The sequence below is a fragment of the Alligator mississippiensis genome, chromosome 6, assembly GCF_030867095.1.
Source record: "Alligator mississippiensis isolate rAllMis1 chromosome 6, rAllMis1, whole genome shotgun sequence".
In the NCBI taxonomy this organism is placed as follows: domain Eukaryota; kingdom Metazoa; phylum Chordata; order Crocodylia; family Alligatoridae; genus Alligator; species Alligator mississippiensis.
The window spans coordinates 81,505,152-81,529,754 of record NC_081829.1 but is presented as its reverse complement, the minus strand read 5'-3'; the positions used below and the strand labels follow the sequence as shown (position 1 = coordinate 81,529,754).

The window sequence follows — 24,603 nt, the reverse complement described above, 5'->3', positions numbered from 1 at the left end:
TAACACTCATCCTTACTGCTGTATGGAAGCCTTTGCCACTGAAAACTGGACAACAGATTGATTAACAGGGTTTTGCAGTACAGCAGTCAGTTTAGGACACATGAGTTCTCTACTTAGCTTTTTTTCTGGGGAATCCAATTGGCATATTTTCATCAAGGCTATATTTGGGAGGCCTGAATGGTACCGAGGAAATAATCATTTACTCAGATGAAGCTTCCTCGCACAGTAGGTTTACAAGAAGCATTCCAGATTCATGTAAAACATAACAACCAGTTTGTTTTTCACAGAGGAAAACAGTTAAACATTTCTTCTACACTAGTCTTGAAATTAAAGCTCTACAGGGATTACTGTCTACAAGTGTGCCAGTTCCTGTTTTGCTACTTAGAAGTCACCATATGTTCTCCATAGCACAAAGATGCCAATCTTTAAGTCAATGCTCATTTCAGCACGGTGACAAGATACTTTATCATTGACAATGCTGATTTTTTCAAACACAGCATGACAAAACAAGCTGAGTTTATACATGAATTACAAAAAGGGAATTTGTAGTTTCATATAGAGCTTGAAGTTTGATTTCTGTTGGCACAGACTTTCATAGCAACAAATGAACTGGTAGGGCAGTTAATCAAGATTAATATGCAGTTTGAAATAATTAGCACTTCCATGAAAAATAAATTGTGTTTTAAAACATTTAGGTGCTAGTTGTCTCCAAAAACTTTGTGAATGGAAAAAGATATCATCGTTTGTTAAAATTCAATTTTCTCACATGTAATTTTTGTTTGCAGCAGTCATTGTGGTTTTGTCTTCTTTTATTTTAATCTTTTGGAATTTTTTTTTTTTAAATACCTCAGTTAGGATGCGTATTACAATTCTGCTGGGACCACAAAGAAACAGTTCTGTTTGAAATGTTAATGGGAAATCCTTCACACAGGAGTGTTAGGTTTGAAACCATTCTAAAGATGACAACATTTCTTTTTATCACAGTGTTAAACTTAAAAAAAAAAAGATTATTACTTGATCAGCTTTTTCTGTGTTAAAATCCTTTCATTTCTTGCAGTGTGTAAAGGGCACAGAAAATTGATAACTGTGAAAGGAAATGCTGTAAAGACTGACTGATAGATCACAAAGAATCATTCAAAATGGCACTACAAATGAATGATTTATTGCTTAACTGGCTCTTGACTAACAGGAAAAGATATTTCTGTAATGCTTACTCCACGTCCATGACATTTTGTTGCACATTCATGAACTCCAAATACACTAGTATTTTGGCATCGGCGATTTAAACAGATCTGCAAAACAAGACATGAAGAACAGCTTTAATACTGTGGTAGAAAATTCCAGTGCAAACAACATACTGTGTTACATCCTTACGAGAGCATTTTTCCAGTATTTAATTTGTCTATGCAGAGCCTGATTTTACTGATTTACATTGCTATGAGGGAAACCAAATAGGAGGTATATACCTTACTATGTTTTCATAAAGCCTTCAGCTGTAGCCCCATATTCCATCCAACAATAGCTTAAAAGCAGATGTCACTTTTGACTAACATTCAGGTTCTTGCAAGTTTGAATTTGAGATGCATTTTATATCTAGGACCAGAACCTGAGCCACTGTAAAACTTCAAAGCTCCACCGCAGTGGCCATGCACCTGTTTCTACTGACTGAAGATTTGGCCGTGAGTCTCCAAATAAATATCAATTAAAGCTGTATTACTTATGTACCACACACCCCCAAATAAGAAACACATCTTGTTTTGGGAAAGCAGATTAAAGGAAAACCTTTTTCCCCCCAGAATCTCACCTACCACTAAATAGGCTCACCCAGGCTGAATGCTGGTAGCATGCAGGAATTGGCAGCAGCTGTTGGCTGGTTTAACCAATTCAGCAGCAGCTGTGACAGGGTTAAACTTTGAGCTGTGTTAGCTGTAGCCACAGGCTGAGTGATGCTGATGATGGGACTCCATCCTTCCTGTATACTGTCAGAAGTGGAGCACCCAGCATCCCCATATCTACACTGGCATGGAAATCAGCTTCCTTGCTTAAAATGTGTCCAAATTTTGGAAGGCTCATTTCTGGGTGAAAAGTGTGTGTGGTAGACATGCAACTAATGTAATTTGACATGCCTCTACTTACAGCAATGGAGCTACGTTGATTTGAACTAGCAGTGATTACGGCCCAAGATGTCTATAAGTTAATGTTTTAAGAGTGGATGGATTGAAAAATATGAGCCAGTGTTGATTCATCTGCTATATTTGGACAATTCCAACAACGAAATTTCCCAAGCTGATTTTTTTTAAATGCAATATAGGTAAAATTATAATTTTACAGGAAATTACCAATCAGCATTAACCTAGGACAAAAGCTTTTACACATTCTTTGTTTTGTAATCATTATGGAGTTTTAGATAGCTAAAAGTTGGGATAAAGCAAGGTTAACAGCAGCTAATAAAAAGTACCAGCCAAATTGAAAGGACTGATATAGATGATCATAATGAAAATTTATCCCTTTCAGATTGGGAAAAAAAAGATGCTAAGCCTGGAATAATGATTAGTATGTTCTGTCAACATTTGAAAACTCAGTGTATATATAGCTTCTGCTCCCCTGTAGTTCCAGTTTAGTAGGACTAAAAGTCAGTCAAAATAATTAGCATGAAGTAGGGATTAAAGTGATGCAGGAGATGACAGGGGTCCTTAATCAGGGCAGTTACCCCCTGGGGGAAGGAAAAATGGGAAGGAAATTAGATTGGACTGGCATCAACATACATGCATGGAGAGAATATACTCTGATTACAGCAGTATTCACCATTCAGATAGTGAGCGTGCACTGGCACACAATTCTGATCACATTAAAATGGTTGCATTTCAAAAGGGGTGCCTTCATCTTAAAAAAAAAAATTAAGAATATTTATCTTCATATTCAGAATCCAAAATATAAATGCACTAATATACTAAAAGTAAAACATATTATTTCTTAAATATTAGCCTGCGTAGTTGACTAATTAGGCAGATTAGAATGATTATAACAGAATGACAGAGGTTATGTGCGTTGTTTTCTTGTAGCATAGTTGTAATTCTTCAAGACATGTTTTAAACCTGATATAAAAATGCCTAACAGATGTGTCAACAGAACTCCAAAACATTCAGATTAATTTACCCAAATGCTCTGGATCTTCCACTTTTTTCTGTCTGCCCACACCATTTCAACAGCATGGAAACCCCCTTCTCCCACAGCAGCTTGGGCTTCCTTCAACCTCTCAGTCCTTCAAATGGCACAACAATCATTTTCCTTCTTACTCTTTACTCCTCTCCCTTCAGCTAAAAGCCTGAATAAGTTGCCTATAGGAAAGCTGGCCTAAACCAATGCAAGGCAATCATCAAAGCTGGCAAAATGTGAATATGTTTTAATCAGGTTTGGTGACAGCAAAAAAATTAGTTAACATATTTGCTGGAAATGAAAAGCTGCTTTTCCAGGCTAAAGACGCCTTCTACCTTAGCAACAGCTCCAGGGTCAGGTGCAACTACATGAACAGCATTTTCTTCAAGTGAGGTACTAAGGTGTGTGTGACAACCAGCTGAACTCATTAACTTATTCTGAAGCTTGTATGTGGCTAAAAATCATTTTGAAAAAAAAACAACAGGCAATGCTATGGACTCAGTGAGTTTTGTGGAACTGCCTAAATTTCACAAGCATTTCATGTTTTGCATGCCATATTCATGAACACAAAACAATTACTCTGAATGATCTCATGGGCATTCAAGAAGTAACTGAAACTCATGGTAAGTCAGTTTTTTGGCTTAAGTATCAAAGCCTATTAATTTGTGTAAACAACAAACCCTAAATTAAACCAACATACAAACCAAACTATAATCCTAACCTCTGGTTTTAGATTTCACAAATATTTCACAAACCAGATTTTAAGTAGCTGGCCTTTATGTCTGTTCCTAAAATTATTTTCCAGGAAGTATCAGTTTTACTTGGATAATAAGTACTTGAGTGCGCTCAGAGATCATTTATGTCTACGTGACTGACACTGTATCTGCAAAACTATATGTTCAGAAAAAGGCCAAATGAAGGAGGGGGTAAAATGTGGCTCAGCATGAGTATGAAAGATGATGAGAAACAAATGTAATTCTTTGTACAAACCAAAATCAGCTCTCGGCTTAGAATACAGAACTTTGCAACACCGCTTTTGTACACTGAGAATCTGGCTGCTTGGGAATATTTCTGAATCTTACCTTTCCATCTTCACACTTGGTGCCTGCCAGCACGAGACCAGGATCAGGCATATCATCCCCCAAGTACACATGAGTACCACGACACAGAATCTTGCCTCCTTCCTGCAGTGGGATATTTGTTTCTATGGAAACAGCATTGGTACCGATTACAGGTCGATTTGCTCCTCCTTGACACTGGATTTTTCCACATTTGGCATCTCTGGATGGGAAAAAAAGATTTAAACAATTTTAAAAGGATCCAAAAACTGGCTTACCTGATAACGGCCATTCTTCTGAGGGCAAAGTGAGGTCTTACCTGGGTTCACATTTAGCAAAGGAACTTTTGGAGTCCTTGCCACAGTTGCCATAAGGATCACCTGCTGAATTGACTCTCTCAAAGCAGATGCCTGGGGCTGGTTTAGCACCTGTAACACAAACAGATCAGTACTGTAATCTGATGCAAGGTGTCTTTAATAATTTTCTTTGAGCTCCACTGATGTTTTAGTTATATGTAAGATGTGACCTGCATACTGATGAAACACTTTCCAACAGTTGTGTTTGTTTAGCATGCTAATTGAGCAACCTGAGTGCATGGGTTTTCCATAGTTACTGGTCTCGCTTGGTAAGGCTAATTGATAAACATTACAGGCTTAATTCTCTTGAGATTTTGAGCTGGTGTCCCTCTCATATATCCTCTTAGGAAATGAGAATTTCATCAAGTGCCAAACCTAGTTTAGCTAAGAGAGGTAATGAATAATCTTTCCATTAGCTCCTCTCCCTTCAGAATAGCTCACCTGATAGCAAGAACCAAGGAGCTGAAGAGGTAAAGAAGAGAGGTAGGAGAAAGAGGAAGGGAGTTTCAAATGCAATTTTGGAAAATTTGAAATGACAGGAAAAACTGGATTAAGATGGTACTTATGCTGTTGTGAACTGGTTGAGCTAGGAGGCTGTCTATGACAGTATGCAGCACTTAGTGATTCTTAACCAGGGTGCCCTGGCATCTTGCGGTGCCTTGATATCATTTCAGGGGTACTGTGGGGTGTCATGCAATGTTAGCAAATATGTACAAATATGATTCAGAAGATAAATTTCAGAGATTTCAAATAGGAATCTATAGTATTAAAACATTCTCGGCTATTGCAGGCTGAGCTTTTGCAACAGAAGAATTGCTCTATTATTTTTCTGTAGTCACACAAATCAAGTGAAAACCAAGAACTGGCATTTTCTGAGGGGTGCCTTGAGTCTATCAAGAGGTGCCTTGAATGTAAGCAGGGTGAGAACCACTGACCTAGATCTGGAAGATGTATGCAAACCTTTTTATAGAGAAAAATCCCAACATGGCATCTTCACTGGTGGTAGCAATAATAGGACTGCTTGTCCAGACAAGTCCCTCATTCATAGAGAGAACCACAAGATCATCTAGTTCAGTGTTTCTCAACCTTTTTAGACTCAAGGCATCTCTTGGAAAATGCCAGCTCTTAGTTTTCACTTATTTTTGACTATAGAAAATTAGCAATTCTTCTGTTGCAAAGAACTTAGAAATACCACAACAGGTCAGGATGTCTCTATCACTACGAATTCCTATTTGAAATCTCTAAGTTTATCTTGTGTATCAAGTTTGCACACCTAACTGCGCTAATGTTGTGTGGCACTGCTGAACGGCTCTCAAAGCATCTATAGTACCCTGTCTGACTTCCTGTCTATCAGACCTTAGAATTTCATCCAGTTACTCCTATACTGGGCCCAAAAACTTGCTGATGAAAAGGTATCTTTCAGAAAAGCATCTGAATCTTCCTTTGAAAACTTCAAGGGATGGCGAATACACCATACCTGTTGATGGTTTGTTTCAATTATTAATTACTCTGATTGTTAAAACATCATATCTTTTCTCTCATTTGCATTGGCCTGGCTTTCACTTCCAACCAGCTGTTTTTATTATGCCTTTCTCTGAGAAGTTAAAAAGCTCTTTATTGCTTTATAGTTTCCTCCAATGGAGACACCTGATCACCAAAATCAAGTCACTGCCAGTGTGTTTCAAGTACAACTATACATAGGCATGCTCTGTGCAAGGTTAGATGGCACAATGGTTAAAATTTAAACAGATGCCTGAAGAGCTGTCTACATTACCACACTTACCATTGATACCACTGATTGAGTTGCACTGGTGGGTAATTTTTCAAAATAAAGTCCCTCACGTAGGATGCAAACGACAAATGTTGGACTTATGTCAAGATCAGCAAAACAAAGCATCAAAATAAAATGATTTGAAAGCCTGCAGGCTGAGAATACTACTAGTTTAGCACATTATGCTTCTGATCCTTAACAACAGGAGCAGAATATCTCACAGAGCATTAAAATTGTCAAATGTTTTGAGCTATTTCCAATCGTGTGTGTTTGCATGCACACAGTACATTATTTGTTCAAATCATCATGATGCTTCCATTAAAAACCTTAACAAGAGAAAGAAGGCTTTAGGAAGGTTCATATTCTTGAAGAATAAAGTGTAAATTAAAAAGCATTACAGTTTGTGTGGATGTTTTCACTAAAAAAAGGAAAGATTAAAGCCTCAATTACTTATCTACATTTCACAGAAGCTTCACTAAGATTATCCTTCACTGAGCAGTAAACTACCAATATTATGGACAACACGTTACATCTTTGAGAGCTGTTTAAAGATGGCTGCCCCTTTTCCTTCTTACTTTTCACATGTTGAGACCCAGAAAGTAGGGCAGAGAGGGAACAAAATATGAGCTGGTGGCTCCCTGGAGGGAGGGACAAGAGCCTGAAATTCTTTGAACAATTACTATCAGGCTTGCTGAGTAGAGGATGTTTCTCAGATCTGGGACTATTAAAAAGCACTCTCATAGGATCCTTTCACTTTTTCATTAAACCACAAGCAATAATCATAAATCAACTGAAACATCTAGAAAAAGGTGCTGTTCAGAAGAAAGAAAAAATGGAGATTTTATTTTCTGTGTGAAGTTTTGTCTGTGACTTCCAGTGCAAGAGCAGTAGCTATTCAGTCTCAGAAAAGTCTTAAAATGTGCACAAGCTAAGACTTTCTTTGAGTAAAGAGGTTGTATAGGAAATAACAAGTGATAAGCTCAGAGACCAGGTAAACCCAGCTGCTTTTCCTCCTAGATCTACAAAGTCCTATTTATTTAGCCCCAGCTTTCTACCTGACCTGAGGAATACAGAACACAATAGATCTCGTGCAATTACTCCTAGTCTCTTTTTTTCTCTGCTGAGAAATCTTCCAGGGAGAATCATTCAAATAATATGTTACATTAATACAGTAACTGAATGCTCCCCTTGAGGCTGTATCAAGGTAATGCTTCATTCCAGCAGCTCAGGATGTTATATGAACATTGGCAAAACAAAAGTACCCCTTGCAATCATCTGCCTGGACTGTATCAAGATCAGCTTTATGCAATGTATGCTACTCAGATAAGGAGCTGGATGAAAAACCAGTGTGCTCCAGGAGTATATGTTTTTGTCCCACTTGATTTTCCCATTTCCCCCTGAGAGTAGGATGCCAACCTTTCTTTTTTGAAGGTGGACACAGTCAAGATGTTACAGATGAGAAAAGTGGGCTTGCAGAAAGGGGAGCACATCTGTAATGGTCTCTTCTAGTCCAAGAGGGATGTTTAATTCCAACTCATGTTCCCTGACAAGGGAACAGACCTAGTAAATGACAAAAAGTACTTCCCTGCTAGGCTCTGACCACACTGTATAGAACAACACCCGACTCCCAGTGATCATCTGTGGTCTGGAAATCAAAGCTTCACTCTAATTTCTGCCTCATCAAAAACACAGTGAGTTATGGGGCTTGGGAGTCAGATGGTTGCAGCTTCCACCAACTGGTCTTTTACAAGGTTTGGATTGTATTATAGCTGAAAAATCTATAAACAGATATGGGAAACGAACAGATGGATCTACCAAGTTAAAAGAAAGATTTAAAAGGATGCTTAAGGAAGAGAATTGCTGTGTTGTGTTTCTTGAGGAAATCCATTTATCATAATTTCAGCAACAGACTGAAGCAGAAAGCACTGTCTTTCTCAATTTTGCTTCCTCAAGAGGCAGAGACAAAATGATTTGTGAAAGATTTCCAGTGACTATTAAGCTCCTTGAACTGGATGAGCAGAGCTTATTTCACTTTGCTATTGATAATTATGGTGTTGTGACCCTATAATTAAGGTCCTGTCAGCCTTTCCATTCTGAACCTTTTTTAAGAAATTAAATCAGCTGTTTGAAATCACATCACGTTAAAACATGCCACTGAAGTTGTCAGCCTCGATACATTTATTTCAGATCTGTAAACGGATAAACTCATTTCTTTGGTTATAACACAGGAACAAATAGAGGCTATATGGTTTCAGATGCTGCTATGACCTGCTTCAGAAAAGACCTTAGTAGTAATTCAGGAGGAGGAGAAAGATTAATACCTGGGGAGAGAAAGATTTCTGACAGATGTGGAGGTTACAAACACAAAGAAACACTACAGCGGAGTATTTAACCATGTTAGTCTGAAGTCAAGTAGAAGGCAGGGCAGAGTGACACCTTAAGACATAAGCTTTTGTAGGTGACAGCCTATTTCATTACTTGCTATGAAGGAACTTGCAGAGGGCAGGAACTATATGCTTAAATGTAAGAGGCATGAAGGAGAAGACAGATATTTGGGTCTGGTGCCCGACGTTGTCACAGACTTTCTGGGAAGTCAAATCTTTGGCACATTGGAAGTCAAACCACAGGCAAATCATTTAATCTCTTTGGGCATGTCTACGCAGGATGTTTACTGAACAGTTGACTGATTAGCTGAGCAATAAATGTCTCAATGTCTACACGTATGCCCATATTAGGGCACACAAAGCGAACATACTCTGCAGCAGGGTAGTACTTGTATTTTATTACAAGTCAAATACAAAGAGTATTTTCATGTGCAGCAGCGCACGTGTAGATGCTGCCCCTGCTGGCTGGGGGCATAGGGTGCTTCAGTGCAGCTCTAGCTAGCAGGCAGCCCCTGGGCTGAAGCACCCTTGTACCCCAACCAGCTACCCTGCAGCATGTGGAGCCCGACTGGAGCAGCCTGGGCTGGCAAAGGACCTGGGGTGATCAGCCTGCCAGCCCGGGCTGCTCCGACCAGGTTCCACGTGCTCTGTGTGAATAAACTCCAAAGCAGTATGCACTGGAGTTTTTGTTCCCAGGCACATGTTCAAACAGCATGCCCAGAAGCAAAAACCTCTGGAGCAATAAGCTCTTAAGTTTATTTGTGTGCATTAATTGCTCATGTAGGTGTGCTCTTTGTGTCTTAGCTCCTGGTCACTAAAATGGGAAAAATACTTCTCATGAAGGGGACACCTGATACTCAGACACTACACTAATCACCACTTATACAGGAGTCTGTTCTAAGGGCAAGGAGACAGTCCTGGTGGGCATATGTTTTGCATTTTAAAGTCTTGATTCTCCATCCTTTTAAATTCACTCTTTACTGCTTTGGCAGTGCAAAGCAAACTTTCTAACCTTCTTTACTGTACAGAATACCCTAGTGGCAGAAGCTGGTCTGGTGCCTGTACCACTGGTTACTAACCCTAGCCCTAATTCAGAGACTGTCTCCTGTCAGAGAGGTTCCTGTTGACAGTCTGTAAAGGATAAAGGAATGTTGCTCTGTTTTGCACAGATTAATTTTCTGGTTCTCCCTGGGATCCCTCTCTCTGCTGGTTCTGCTGGGATCCTGGAAGATCAGGCTTAATGCTACCTAAAACTATAATAGTCAGGTTTATTGTGATCTTGTGCATAGAAAGGTCATTTGCATTTGCCATTGTATAGTTAGAGCAGGGGCAATCATTAGTATCAAGGCCCCCCCCCCCCCCCCCCCCCCCCCCTCAGGAAATGCCAGCTCTGAACTTTCACTCATGCTTTACTATGGAAAATTAATAGAGCAATTCTCTGCCAAAGAACTGAGAGAGGCTACAGCAAGTCAGAATGTTTCTATGACGTGGATTCCTACTTGAAATAGCTGGGTTTATCTTATGATTCATACATAGATGCTTGCATACCTAACGGTGCAGCACCCCATGACACTTTTAGAAGGATTTTGTGGCATCCGATTTGAGAATCACGGTTAGAGGCTAAATCTTTTAAAAACTCTGTTTAACTATGATCCCATGTAAACTGGCTGACTAATAGTTTGGTCAGCCAGTTTAGATGGGGGCAGCCTGTGTTATCAGATCCTTGCTTATTGTGATTTACTACTGAATTTGTTTCTATTTTTTAATTCCTAAAAGTTCCAGTGTTGAGAAGGAGCTACTTATGGTAAACAGACATTGCAATCTTCTACCCAATCACCCATGTAAGAGCAAACTCCACTCTTCTATGATGAAGGCCTTTCCTAAACCCTCATTTGAGCCTGGAAAAGCTTTAGAAGGAGATGAGTACTTCAGTTTGTCCCCAAATAACCAACTGTCAGGAAGTCCTCATGAAGAATAAATCTTTGACCAGCACTTTTATTTCATATCAATGTTGAATTAGCTCAGAAAATACTCCCTCATCCTTGAAACTGCAGTAGTGTAACACAGACAGACTCTGACCAAATATAAAGTCAGATACCTGAGAAGACCAGCTCGGCTTAGCAGGGAACTCTTCAGTGAGCTAAAACACAAAAGGAAGCTTACATGAAGTGGAAACTTGTACAAATGACTAGGGAAAAGTATAAGAGTATTGCTTGGGCATGCACAACTGCAGTTGCAGCTACCAAGGGACATAGAGGGTTTCTACAAGTATGTTAGCAACAAGAGGAGGATCAGGAAAAGTGTGTCCCTTACTGAATGGGGGAGGCAGCCTTGTGACAGATGATGCAGAAAAGGCTGAAGTATTCAATGCCTTTTTCACCTCAGTCTTCACAGGTAAGATCAGGTACCAGGCTACTGTACCAGGCAGCACAGATTGGGGAGGAGGTGAGCAGTCAACAGTAGCAAAAAATAAAGCCCAGGGACTATTTAGAAAAGTTGGATGTGTACAAGTCCATGAGGCCATACAAAATGCACCCAAGGGTGCTAAAGGAGTTGGCCAATATGATTACAGAACCACTGGCCATTATCTTTGAAAACTCGCAGTGATTGGGAGAGATCATGGATTACTCGAAAAGGGCAAATATAGTGCCCATTTTTACAGAAGGGAGGGAGAAGGATCCAGGGAACTACAGACCAGTCAGCCTCAGTCCCTGGAAAGATCATGGAGCAGGTCCCCAGGGAATCCATTTCTAAGCACTTGGAGTAGAAGGAGGGGTGCCTATACATGTGCAGAGGCAGCTCCAACAGGTTGTAATTACAATGTGTCAGAGAAGACTCGATTAATTGAGCCTGCTCTGATGGTAATTACTGTGCTCCAGCAGACTTCAGTGTCATGTGTATCAGGGTCCCCGCACTGAAATATTGCAGCGAGAGTGCTTTAACTAAAGCTGGTTCAATGAGCTGTAGTTGAAGTACCACTGTTGCCATTTTTCAGCATGGGGACACTGATATACGTGATGCTCTGGGCACTTTAATTAGAGCAGCTCTCAGAGCCACTCTGAAGTGCCCCTTCCCCCTCACCTCCCGGAGCATGTTTACAAATGCCAAAGGTGCTTAGGAACAGTCAGCACAGATTCACCAAGGTCAAATCATGCCTGACCAACCTGCCTGCCTTCTATGATGAGATGACTGGCTCTCTCATCAGGAGGGTAGTAAAGCATTGGAACAAGTTACCCAGAGATGTGGTGGAATCTCCATCCTTGGAGATTTTTCAGACCCGGCTAGACAAAGCCTTGGCTGGGATGATCTAGTTGGGGATGGTCCTGCTTTGAGCAGGGGGTTGAACTACATAACTTCCTGAGGTCCTTTCTAACCCTAATTTTTTATGATTCTATCTCGACTTGACTATACACAGAGGCATACATGCATGCACTCACCTGCTTTCCCCTTCCCTATCTTCCAAGATTCATTTGCTTGTCACTGTAGAAAATGCCAGCAGTCTAAAAGTAAACATTAACCCCACTCCTAGGAAATCAATAATTTGTGTCTTTTCAATTGTATCTGCATATCTAGCTGTCTTCTGAAAATGCCAATAAAACAGCAGGCATATATAACTGCGTTACTATTGATATATCCTTCAGTCATATTAACGATCAATAGGTCAGATCAACAGCAAGATGACTTTTTTGAACAGGACATGTTAAAAACAAAAGTTTCAAACAGAGCATTTCCTCCTTTTAGAATTAAAAAAATGGCACATATACCAGACCGAAACAGGGGGCAAATCTTTGGATTTTTGCAGCAGAATGGATTTTTGCCTGGGCTTTAAAAATGAGAATACACTATAATGTTTAAAAACTATCTTCACAGTGTTCTCTTTAACTCCACCTGCAACTACCTTTCTGGTCTTGTTTGAAGGTGTAGTGAAATGCACAATAGCTATTTTGCAAGAGGTCTTGGTTTAATGCCACCCTTAAGACTCCAATTAGGAAGACCTTTGCACACCATAGAAATGAGGTGCAGCTTTTCACTGAAGACAGGATTCCTGCTATAGATCACATGTCTGGCTCTGTGGATTTTAATTAAGGTACTTCTGATTTACACTTGTGTCAGCGAGTTCAGAATTAGGGGTTGGTTACATGTCTATCAAAGTGTCTTTAGGATTGTCTGAAAATAAGATCAAGAACTGTTCTGTATCCCTTTAACACGATTGCAGTAGAATTAGTACCCTTAATGTAGCAGCAGCAGCAGCAGTTACCAATACAACTGCACAAATACAGAAGGCCTAGATGAGTGTTACCAGCATCATAAAAACTTTACATCAGTGCTTTCTCATGTGTCCATTTCTGGCTGCTGCAGGACTCATAGTCATTTTTATCATGCAAACATGGGGGGAGGGAGGGGGCTTGTTATTGGGACTAGTCTGAAGACAAATGAAGTTATTCTGGCTAAACTTTTCGTGTCCATTTTGGACCCTGTACTCACACCAAAGACCACTGAACACTTTTCAAATAACCTAAGTGGTAGCTCATGGCAGATGAACTTTGTATTAGAGCACATACTGGGCAGCACCTTACTGGTGACAGGGAGAGAACTAGCCTGGAGCAGTTGGGTTTCCAGAGGAAGCTCCTACTCAGGAAATGAAGCTGGCAATACAGGCCTGGCCATTCAGCCAGATGACCTTTAGCTGATTTATCTGTGACAGGAATTATTGACAGTTCAACTCAGTAACTTCCCATGGCACAGGAAACTGTTTTACAAAGAGTTTTTGTCATTGTATAAGAAAAGGCTTCCCTGTATCCATGGGATTAAAAGTCCCAGTATCACTAACAGAGGATGTCATAACCAGGGATCCTGGTTTTCGCTGATAAAAATGTGCAAATTCTCTGATAAACCCCCCCAAATCCATTATTAAAATGAATGCTGCCCACCACAGCCCCCTAACCCTGCTAGTGCCCCTCTCTCCTTGTCCAAAGCCCTCCTCCCAGCCCTGCTGGTGCCCCTCACTCCCTTCCCACAGCCCCTGCTCCAGCCCTTACTCCCCCCAGCAGCCCCCCAGCCCTGCTCTTGCCCTTCACTCCCCCCACAACTCCCCCACCCCTGCTGGTGCCCCTCACCCCCCACCCACAGCTCCTGCTCCCCCAGCCCTTCCAGAGGGGACTCCCAACTGCCAGGGCTACGGGGCCAGGGACTTGGCTGGTTGCTGCAAGACAGCGGAGCCTGCCTCCCCCCGTGCCGCTGTTTGCCTGCTGCGGGCTTGGGTGGAGGGGGCTGCTCTCTGCCGCAGTGTGCACTCCCAGAGTGCAGGGGGATCCGTGCCCCCCACATCTGTGCATGGGCAGGGGTTGTGCACTGCTGGCTGCAGGCTCCCACCTTGCTGCCCTCCCCCAGGGCCTCAACTTGGCTTGTGTGACCCGGTGCTGCAAAGACCAGCAGAGCCATGCAGGAAGCTGCCTGCCGCTGCGAACTCCATGCTGCCCTGGCAAGGCGTACCCTATCTGTGTGCCTGCAGTGGGGGTGGCACCATGGGGTTGCATACAGGTGACACAGGCAGTGTGGAGTTGGCAACAGCAAGCAGCTTCCTGTGCGGCTCCGCTGTTCCCTGCAGCACCGGGTCACACATGCTGGGCTGCGGAGGCCCCGGGGCAGGGCAGCATGGTGGGGAGCACAAGCTTAAAGTGGGCAGTGCACAGCCCCTGCACCACACACAGATCTGGGGGTCATAGGTCACCCCCCCCCAGGAGTGTACACAGTGACAGGGAGCTTGCCCTGCCCCCTGGATGAACTGCCCTGCAGCTGTGCACTGTGGCCCTGAGCCCCAAGCCCCAGGCACTGCCCAGCTGGGCAGCAGCCCCAGCCCTGCTCAATTCCCTCCCTATCAGGGTCTCAACCCTCCCACCCCCCCGCCAACTTACCTGCAGGAGCTGCTCTCCAGGCACCCCCTGCCTGACTGCCCTCCTCCCACTCCCTCCCATCCCCTTGCAGGCTGAAACTCTGCCAGCCTGCGGAGGGCTTGTCACAAAACTGCAAAATCCACAGGTTTCTTTGGTAAAATGAGAAATCTGCATTTGCCTCCAGTAGGTCTCAAAGTGCTTTACAAATGAGGTCACTATCATTCCCGTTTTACAGATGGGGAAACCTGGGAATAGAGAAGTGCAGTGACTTTCTTTGTCCTCACTTTGCTTTCCTGGGTTTGGGGTGGAATAATACTGTGGTGGGTATTAAGCCCTGGAGCAAGTCACCAGGTTTAGAGTCTTGTAAAGCGTGGGTCAGGATTTGGAGCCCAGTCCCTGTTGTGGATGTAGCAGTTCTTGTGTCGTAGCCCAGTTGGGTAGCTAAGCCTATCTGCAGGCCCAGGAACCAGGATAGATCTGGCTCCCCTTCTCTTGAGTTCTTTTGCAGTGTTTTCCCCAACTGGAGCTCTGGGATTTGGGACTAGGAGTTTTGGGATGTGGTCCCCCGGCATCTGTACCGCAGGTATCCAAAGGCCTTTGCAAACAAGGTTAGACCCTCTAAGGAACAGCCAGAATCAGAAGGGGACAGTGAGGGAGAAGAGAAGCATGAGACCAAGATAGAAATGGTAGAAGAGAGATATAGAGATGGGGGGAATGAAATTTCTGTAACTGAGGGAGCTCAAGAGGAAATAGGAGATGAAACAGAAGAGGTGGGAACTGCAAAAAGCTCAGACACGTAGGTGGGGGAGAAGAAGGAGGAAGAAACCCCATAGGCACCAGGAGTGGAGATGGAGCAAGAAAAAGAGCCAGGGAGACAGGTGGAGGAAAGGAAGAAGACACAGGGGCTGAAAACCAGGAAAAAGAAACCTGATAAAGATGGAGGTTGGCCAGAGTCACGGCCAGAAAGCAGCTTCCCATTGCTAATGCCCCTGGGCCCCAGCCCAGAGTGGAGAGTGAATAGTGGGAACTGCCTGGGAAAATGGCAAGCTTTCCTGAATGTGAAAGCAGTCAAGCAGCTTGCAAAGGCAACTGGAAAGTAGCAAGTGAGCGGAGGGACAGAGTCAACCACAAACAGCAGCAGTATTGAGAAGCCATAAAGAGACAGACACACTCTTTTTACAACAAGCAAAACATAACTGATGATAACATCAGTCAATGTCAGGAGTGTTTTAACATGAGAAAGATGGGAACATATTGAACCAGTGTTGAAACAAGTAAAGGCAAAAAAAACATGTAAAAACAGAGCCTCTCTCTGGCCCAATGTGCAATTGTTGAGCTGCTGGAAGTTCAAGGGTGGGAAGGGGTGAGGCCTGCCACACAACCCTCAATAGGTGCCAGACCCCCTCTCTGCCAGACCTCTGCTCCTGGACCCTTCTTCACCTCTGCACCTACAGCCGCTGCCTGCGAGGAGAGCTGTGGTTTGACACACCTGTTATATACTATTCTATCATAAATCCTTGAAAGGTCACGAGACTTGCGATTTTATTTTACAAAGTCTCCATAGTAAGCAGGCTTCTCGGTTATGGAACCTGTTTGCAGAGCTTACCTTGCCCCCAGAGGGTGATACACTGTTGTTCATGGGTCTGACATATACCATTGTAACAATACCCATCTACTCTGTAGCATGGGTGTCCATCATGTAAATAGACGTTAGCTGGACAGTGAGGATTTGCTCCAGTGCAGAACTCTGGAAGATCACAGGAATTACTTGAGTCTCTGCAAGAAATCCCTGCTGGTTTCAACTGAAGAAAGAAAAAAAAGTTGCTGTAATTTAAATTCATAAAATGTATACAATGATGTATTTGATATGACATGATAACATTTTATTTCTTTGGTTCCACACCAGCTGACCATTAAGACATCATACAGACAATGATGCAGTTTACTTGGTGTACTGCATGAAGGTTCTCGGACATTTGGAAAGAGGACATAACTCCTCTTCCAGATGCTAGTGACTGGCCCACATTGCTCAAATCTGAGCTTAGAAGTAGTTAATTCTGTAGTGGTTTAATTATTAAACCTGGGGAAACTTTCTATTCTGAGTATGTACTGGTACTTCCTACTTATGTTTTCATTACACCAACACAGGCAAGAAGTAGACTGTCCTCCAAGACTGGTCCTGGTAAATGGTGCAAATGAGTAAAATTTGGAAGCAAGCTTTCAAAGTGCATGTGGCTTGTTCCTCTTCATCTTTCAGCCACACGCTTGCCACAGCCTGCTGAGAGGCTTTATTAGCACATACTCAAAGGCTGCTTTGTGACGTGCAAATATTAATGCATGTGGCAGGACACCAGCTGGCTTCCCCTAACAACAGTCTTCAGGATTTAATAGCAGCCTTCAACTCCCTGAAGGGCAGTTTGAAAGAGGATGGAGCTGGACTGTTCTCAGTAGTGGCAGATGACAGAACAAGGAGCAACTTTCTCAAGTTGAAGCAAGGGAAATTTAGGTTAGATATTTGGAAGAATTTTATCACTAGGAGGGTAGTAAAACACTGGAACAGGTTACCCAGAGAGGTGGTGGAAGCTCCATCCTTGGAGGTTTTCAAAACCCAGCTAGACAGACCTTTGGCTGGGATTGTCTAGTTGGGGATGGTCCTGCTCTGAGCAGGGGGTTGGACTGGAGGACCCCCTGAGGTCCCTCCCAACTCTAACTTCCTATGATTCTATGTAGCTCTACTGCTGTTTATGACTCGCCATTAAACATTTTAGTTTTAATAGGACTAATATGATTTTTTATCTTCGTATTTCACTTCTTCAAGAACCTCTCAGATGGGAGAGAGAAAAGATACATTAATTGCCTGTCCTAGCATGGTAGCCATGTGTTTTTGCAAAAATCTGTGTATAGGAACAAATGCAAGTGTTTTCCTCACACAAGTTGAAACAGCCACACATACTGCAGGCACAATTAAGGAGACCTGATTTAGCTCTCTGTCTTCAATGCCTCTGTTTGAAAGGGGTTTTTTTTAATTGCGTACATAAAAAAGAAGTGCCCTAATGCTTAAAGATGCTAACCGATCAGCAAATTAAGAAGATTAGGACATTCTGCCCAATCAACACAATAAAGAAACCTTTCTATCAATTCACCTTGCAGTCTTCACAGCAAAGTCCATGTGCACACACCGCATCTGGTTTCAAAGTGCAGGTAGTAGCATTACAGCAACGATTTGTACATTCCTGGGCCAGAAGCAAATGAAAATGAGAAAAACTGAATTAACCCTATTGCTTTCTGTCAATAGTGGATGTCTCTCAAAGGCATGTTTTAGCTCAGCCAGAAATTATAGGCTTGAGGCAGGAAGTCCTGGATGATATCCTGTGACTTGTGTTATGTAGGAGGCTAGTAGACTAAATAATCATAATGGTCCTCTTCTGTCCTAAGCATATATGACTCTAAATAACTGTAGTAAAAGCAACATAGGTGTACAGAGAAATACTAGTGTTTTAAAAGGAAGAATTGTAATGGTAACAAACCGGTACATTACAAAATGTGGAACTTTGCTAAGCTTTATGAATACCTATCCTATTCTGCAGTTTCTGCAGTGCTGGGCTGACTTCTCGGCACTGGAGTCAAAGGAAATGGCAGTATAACACTGAGGAATTCTTAGTACCAAATTCCTTCCCTAATTACAGGTAGAGGATGCTAATTAAGTCAATACAATTGCATTTTACTACTGATAACACTACTTGATCCTAAAGATACCTGATACAACCAAATACATTACAATAGGGGTTGGCAGCATAAGGCCCATGAAGCCACTAGATTCAGCCTGCAGAGTCTCAGGGCTTTGCCTGCGCCCATATCTGCACTGGGGCTAAGCAGTGAGGAGCTTCACTGGGGCCAGGAAACTGGATGCAGTGCCTGCACTGCTGCCACTTATCTCTGTCCCCTCACCATCCCCGTCACAGCTAGAGCTGCACTTGCTCTGCAGCCAGGGAGTGCAGCTGGGGAGAGAAGTGGGAGAAGCAGTTGCAGCATGGGCGCTGCTCCCAGCTGTTATGCTGTGGCAGGAGTGCTGGATGCCAGCTAGCCCAGACTGGACTAGAGCTAGGTTGTTCTGGGCCCATGGCTTGAAGAAGGTTGCTGGGCTCTACCTTATAAGAAAAAATTACGTCTTACCTATCCTAATTGTTAGTTATTCTATCAAGGATACTAAAAAAGATATTATAACAGTTTATAGAATGACTGAAGTCCAAAGCCTCGCTGATGCAAATCAGTTAGGTGCACTAAGTCCAGCAAAATGTTACCCTGGGTGAGACTTTGACCTAGGAACTTCTGTAAATGATACCATTAACATTCATCTTTTAAAAAAAAACGTTGTTCACCAGAACTCTATATCACAAAGGACTGGTGGGCATTATAAATGAGATAATGATGCCACTTTATACGACTGTGCAAGTGCAGTGGGGTCTTATACCAGGGTATTCTGAAAAACATGAACTGCATAATGACTAACTCATACATTTCCCGTTCACACTGGTGGATCAGATTGTGCACTTTCTCTTATAAGTAGTTTTTCAAAACTTTATTCTCAGTAGACTGAGCCAGTAAGAACTTTCAAAAGTAATAGATTTGCCTTTCTGAGATTATACTCATGAATTGCAAGTTAAATCAATTTCACATGAATCACAGTGCTCTAAGAACTAACAAAAAACAGCAGCAGATAAAACTGCTTTTCAACGGTGTTGAGTCAATCTGACTTAACAAGGAATCACTAACACTGAAGTGAATACTGGAAAAATAACTAGGTTAGAATGATGTTCACAGAATACTGCTACTCTGCTGGCTTTTAAAGAGCCTTTCAACCAGAAGATAAGGCTACCTGGTTATATCACCATACTCACAAATATGAAAAAGAAAATGTTAGCATTTCTCTGTGTTCTTAGATATTCTGTGCTGGTATATGTAAAATTCCACACAGAAACAGGCAGGAGGAGGTCACTGTGACTATTTCTAGTAGTGCTCAAGGCAACATGCCATTCAAGTCAATATTTTTGTGCAGCTGCTGTTGTTAAAAAAAGTAACAAAAAAGCATATACAAAAGCCTGACATTTATACATTCACCCCATGAGCAACCTTGGAAAATCAGAATACAGTAGGGAGATGTGAATGTTAGCCTTCTAAAGCAGCTTGGAAACGGACACAACCTAGATATATCTTGCCCTCCAGTCACATGAAGAAAGTCCCATGGAAATCAAAAGAAAACACTATGGAAAATTCAAGGATAGGATAAAGCTCAAGAACAAAGTTACTGCAGCCTTGCAAAATTTTAACGATTTGCTCAACCATTTTTTATCATAAAGAAAAGCAGCCAACTGAGTTTTGTGCCTGGGCTAGAAAATTATCACGGCTGTGTTTAAAAAAAACAAAACACAAAATTGCTAGCAAGACAGTTTGGGGCTGGGGGACAGATGGGAGGTGACAAACACCAGCTGCTACTTTGATACACTGCTTGTTGGAGAAGATAGGAAAACGGGCATTCTTGTTTCTTAGTGTCTTTTTATGATAGCATCTCAGCCAGACATACTTCAACAAGTCCAGCATCATGCAACCGGTAGTTGTTTCTGAGATGCATAATGTTTTGTTATCACAAAACAATGTGTGTCCATTTCCTGCACTGTCTGAAGGGCATATGGTCTTCAACAAACCTCTTGATTTTTCTAGTGATCTTTGTGTACCTCACATATTTTCTATGATCTCCTTCAAACATGTTTTCCTTTTAAAGGAGAAGGAAGAAGCGGGTGTTACATATAGTACCTCTGCAGCCAGCTCAATAGCTCAGGTTTTCTAGGAATCTTAATACAGGCTACAATGGTTGATGTTGCAGGCTTACCATTGGCATCAGCCTTGAGCTAGATTTGGCTTTTTGTCATTATAGCAGGAAGGCTGCAAGGGTGGGACTACTACTGTTAATAGGCTGAGCAATGCTTCTTGAGGATGCTAAAGATTAATGATCTTATGGTTTTAGTTAAGGGTCCCACAGAGCCATAAATCCAATCTGCTCTTTGTTAAACAAGTAGTGTGCATATTTCTTATACCCAGGACATAAATCAGGAATAAGCAGCATGGATTCACTAAGAGCAAGAGATGCCTAACCAACTTGATTTTCTTCTATGGTAAGGTAACAGGCTCTGTGGGTGGCGGAAGAACAGTGGATGTGATATACCTTGAGTTTAGTGTGGCTTTTGACACTGTCCCCATGACAGGCTCATTAATGAGCTAAGAAAATACAGACTAAATGAAAATACTGTAAGGCCAGTACATGACTGGTTGGATCATCATGCTCAAAGAGTAGTCATAAATGGTTCAATCTTGCATCCTCTAGTTCTCCTTCTCCTCTAGGGAGGAGGTATCAAGTGGTGTTTCCCAGGGGTATGTCTTAGGTCCACTATTATTTAACAGCTTCATTAATTATTTGAACCATGGGATTGAGCGCATGCTTAGCAAATATGGTATGGTATGACACCAATCTGGTTGGAGTTGCAAACACTCTGGAGGGTAGGGTTAGGATTTAGAATAACCTAAATTAAGTGGAGAAATGGTCTGAGATCAATCAAAACGATTTTAACAAGCACAAGTTTGAAGTCCTGTACTTGGAGTCGAATTACTGCAGGCACAAATAGACTGTAGAATGACTGGCTAGACTGTGGTACTGTAGGCACGGATCTGGGGGTTACAGTGGACCATGTACTGAATATGAGCCAACGGTGTGCTCATTACAAAAAAGAAAAAGGCCAATAAGATACAACAACTGGGTTGTATTAACAGGAGTGTTTCTTGCAGATGGGAAAGTTTCTTCCACGCTTCAGCACTGAAGAAGCCTCATCTGGAGCACTGTGTCCTGTTTTGTGCCCCACACTTCAAGAAAGATACGGACAGATTGGAAAGAGTTCAGCAGAAAACAATGCAAATGATTAGAGGCCTGGAAGGCACGATTTATGATGACAGGCTGAATAAAACTACGATTTTTTTAAGTTTGGAGACAAGACGACTGATGTGTTATGTTTTCAAATACCTCAGTGGAGAGAGACATTTCTCTGTGGTCATAGGGGACAGGACTAGGAGCAACAGCATCAGGCTACAGTAGAGGAGACTTAGGTTGGAGAGTAGGAAGAACTTGCTAACCATGAGGGTGGTCAGGATTTGGAACTGGCTATCTAGAGGAATTGTGGAATCCTCATCCCTGGAAATTTTCAAGAGCAGTCTAGACTTGGCTGGGATATTTTAGTCAGGGATGTTTCTTGTTTAAAGTCAACAGAGTGCTGAACTAGATGACCATGCGAAGTCTCTTCCAGCCCTACTTTTCTATGATCCTAAATGAAGCTCTAATTCTGGACAAAGGAAAGCAAATAAAGTCAAAATAAAATTATTTAAGTTATTGGGCAAAATGCTTAGTATAGGCATATATATTTGTAGCGATATTTAACTTTGATAATGAATAAAAACCTACCATGCCCAGCAAACTCTAGCAGCATATATAAGGGTGAATGATGCCTAGGGCTTTAAAGCACTGAACTGGTATTGACCTACTGATACTGGTCTAAATGAGTTTCCTAACGAAACATTTACTAATCTAACAGATTTGCTGGTGTCTCTCAGATTGCAGTAGAAGATTCCAGGTAAAATTAATTGTGCCTGGGTCACGATTTTATAAGATACTTGAAAAAACATACAAAGAAGAGGCAGATCAAGTCACTGCTTACTGACGCTAAGTGGCTTTGACATTAAAAGGTGTCACTAACATTCAAAAGTGAAAATGAGAAAGATAACAGGGTTAGAAAGATATTTGCAAGCTACTTGCACTCTATTGACTTTAAATAAGAAGATAAGCCTACTTCTCCAACCCTGTTACCCTGAAGAATGAGTGAGCTGTCAGGAAGTGCTTATGGTTTGTATAAAGTCAATATACTACGTGGAAAGGCTACAGCAATCTTTTGCTGTTTTAACTGCCCCATTTATTTTTTCTGTGGTGCCATATTTATCAGAGGAGACAAATACCTTGTCTGCTGATACTTTTAATTCTGATAATCTGGGAGAAGTTCAACATGACCAATGAATACTGAACCAAAGGAATTAAGGATGTGTGATGTGACATTATTTTACTCTTGGTTCTCTGTCTCCTCCCTTGATTCTAGCTGTTCTTTGAAATATATGCAGAATTAAAGTGAATGATCTTTGAAATGGTAGAGCTCATGGTTTTTGAAAATATGGTAGGTTATTTCTAATTATTAGTAGGGTAACCAAAATGGGAAATATGTTCAGTATGAAAACTGAAGCAGTTTTGCTGAGAGGCATACTTTCTGGTATAAATTTAGGTTATGCAAGGAAGTCACTCGAAATATTAAGAGACAAGTCTATGTTATACAAAGAATCCTGAGAAATCTGGGTAATATTAACTATTTTTGTCTGGTTTCAAGTCATTAACTAGTACTCAGAGGGAATCCCATGCTGCAAATTCCATTATGAATTTGGCTGAAGTTTTTTGGATCTAATCTGAAAAGGTACAGGTAGTGTGTCTAATAGCATGCATAACACACTTACACCTGTTCAGCATGCTGCTGTTCACAGGGGCTGTAAGATAAGCACAGCCTGGAATACGTTTAAAGTTTAAAATTAAAGGATGAAGGGCAAGTTTTATATACATTAACCTTCACGTCTTTAACTAATTTCCAAGCCCTCCTGCCTTCTCCACCAAATGTCTGCAGCAAGGAGACGAGCAGTGATATTAGGTGAGGCAGTCTTACATCAGGTTCCCCACAGTCACATTCCTCTCCATCTTCCACGTAGCCATTCCCGCACTTTTGTCCACCAAATGATTCCTTAACTTCAGGCAGGTTAAAGAGACACATCCCCACTCCTTTTTCCAAGCTGTTTTCCAGGTCCTTTTTGCTGCAGCTGCTAAACACTGTGGGAAATGGATAACTGGGAGAGAAAAGATTTTTAAAAAGGAAGAGAATGAGAGAGAGACAGTAGCATTATCAGAACAAAAAGGTCTCTTCTATAATCCAAGTTACCTATCTGTACAATTATGCTCAAACAAGCACCAGAGTTTCCATTTTTACATTTTCACATAGGACTCAGCTATAGAAATTGCCAGAACATCTTGAGACTGGATTCATAATATATATATTTAAAACTTTCTTAGTACAAATAACCAACTTTCCTTGCTTGTCCCCTTAATTTATGGATGCAAACAATATTTGTGTCTGATCCTGTCCAAGTGCTGGTACCTGCTTGTGCAGAGCTTCTTGCACTGGCAGGACCTCAAAAAGACTTCAGAAGTTTATTTGAGGCCACTGAAAATGTGGCCCCCCAACTAGCTCCCAATTTATACATTAAAGCCCACAACATTTTTTGGGGGGAGAGAAACTGTAGAAGTCTCTTTAATACAGGGTTTTCTTAGCGAAAAATGCATGAGAAGCACTCCAAGTTATTTTCTTTAGAGCCCATCCCTGCCAGCCCTTAAAGGGAAGGCCTAGGGACCACAGAATCAAGGCAAACTGGATTTTCATTTCACAGCAGGGCGAGTTTAATGTAGTTACAGAAACCATCCACTCTTTGGACTTACCCTGATATATCTGAGAACAGAATCAGGCCCACCTAAAATCTGCTTATGGGTATGAGTATTCTGATTTCCTTTTTAAAATGCCCAAACAGTGTTAGCACACAAATCAGCAGCAGTATCAATGTGCCCAGGAGTCATTTGTGTTTCTACTTTAGACACTTCAGTTCAGCTCCCACTGCTGTCAATAGACTTTTGCCACTTGATTAAAAAAATAGGGCACCAGGCCCTGAGGGCCTGTTGACTTCATTGGCACTTGGATTTGGCTGATAGTGAACTCCTGCTATCATACGGTAAAGAATGCCAAGGAGCCCTCTCTCCTCTGGGACATTCACATGATTACATTAGATCTGGATCACAACCAGCTG

General features: G+C 41.8%; 1 protein-coding gene across 6 annotated transcripts in view; it reads right to left on the bottom strand.

Moving 5' to 3' along the window:
• ADAM12 (ADAM metallopeptidase domain 12) overlaps positions 1-24,603 on the bottom strand; it is a 332,512-nt gene that overhangs the window by 27,367 nt on the left and 280,542 nt on the right. For all 6 annotated transcript variants that reach the window (XR_009463109.1, XR_009463107.1, XR_009463110.1 and 3 more), the window contains 6 exons: positions 23,418-23,595; positions 17,763-17,852; positions 16,226-16,421; positions 4,534-4,642; positions 4,239-4,437; positions 1,215-1,292 (listed from right to left, as the gene is read on the bottom strand). Coding sequence is in view for 2 of the 6 variants with exons in the window: in XM_019482854.2 (XP_019338399.1) it covers positions 1,215-1,292; positions 4,239-4,437; positions 4,534-4,642; positions 16,226-16,421; positions 17,763-17,852; positions 23,418-23,595 (850 nt within the window). In the remaining 4 variants the exon portion in view is untranslated. The remainder of the gene's footprint in view (positions 1-1,214; positions 1,293-4,238; positions 4,438-4,533; positions 4,643-16,225; positions 16,422-17,762; positions 17,853-23,417; positions 23,596-24,603) is intronic.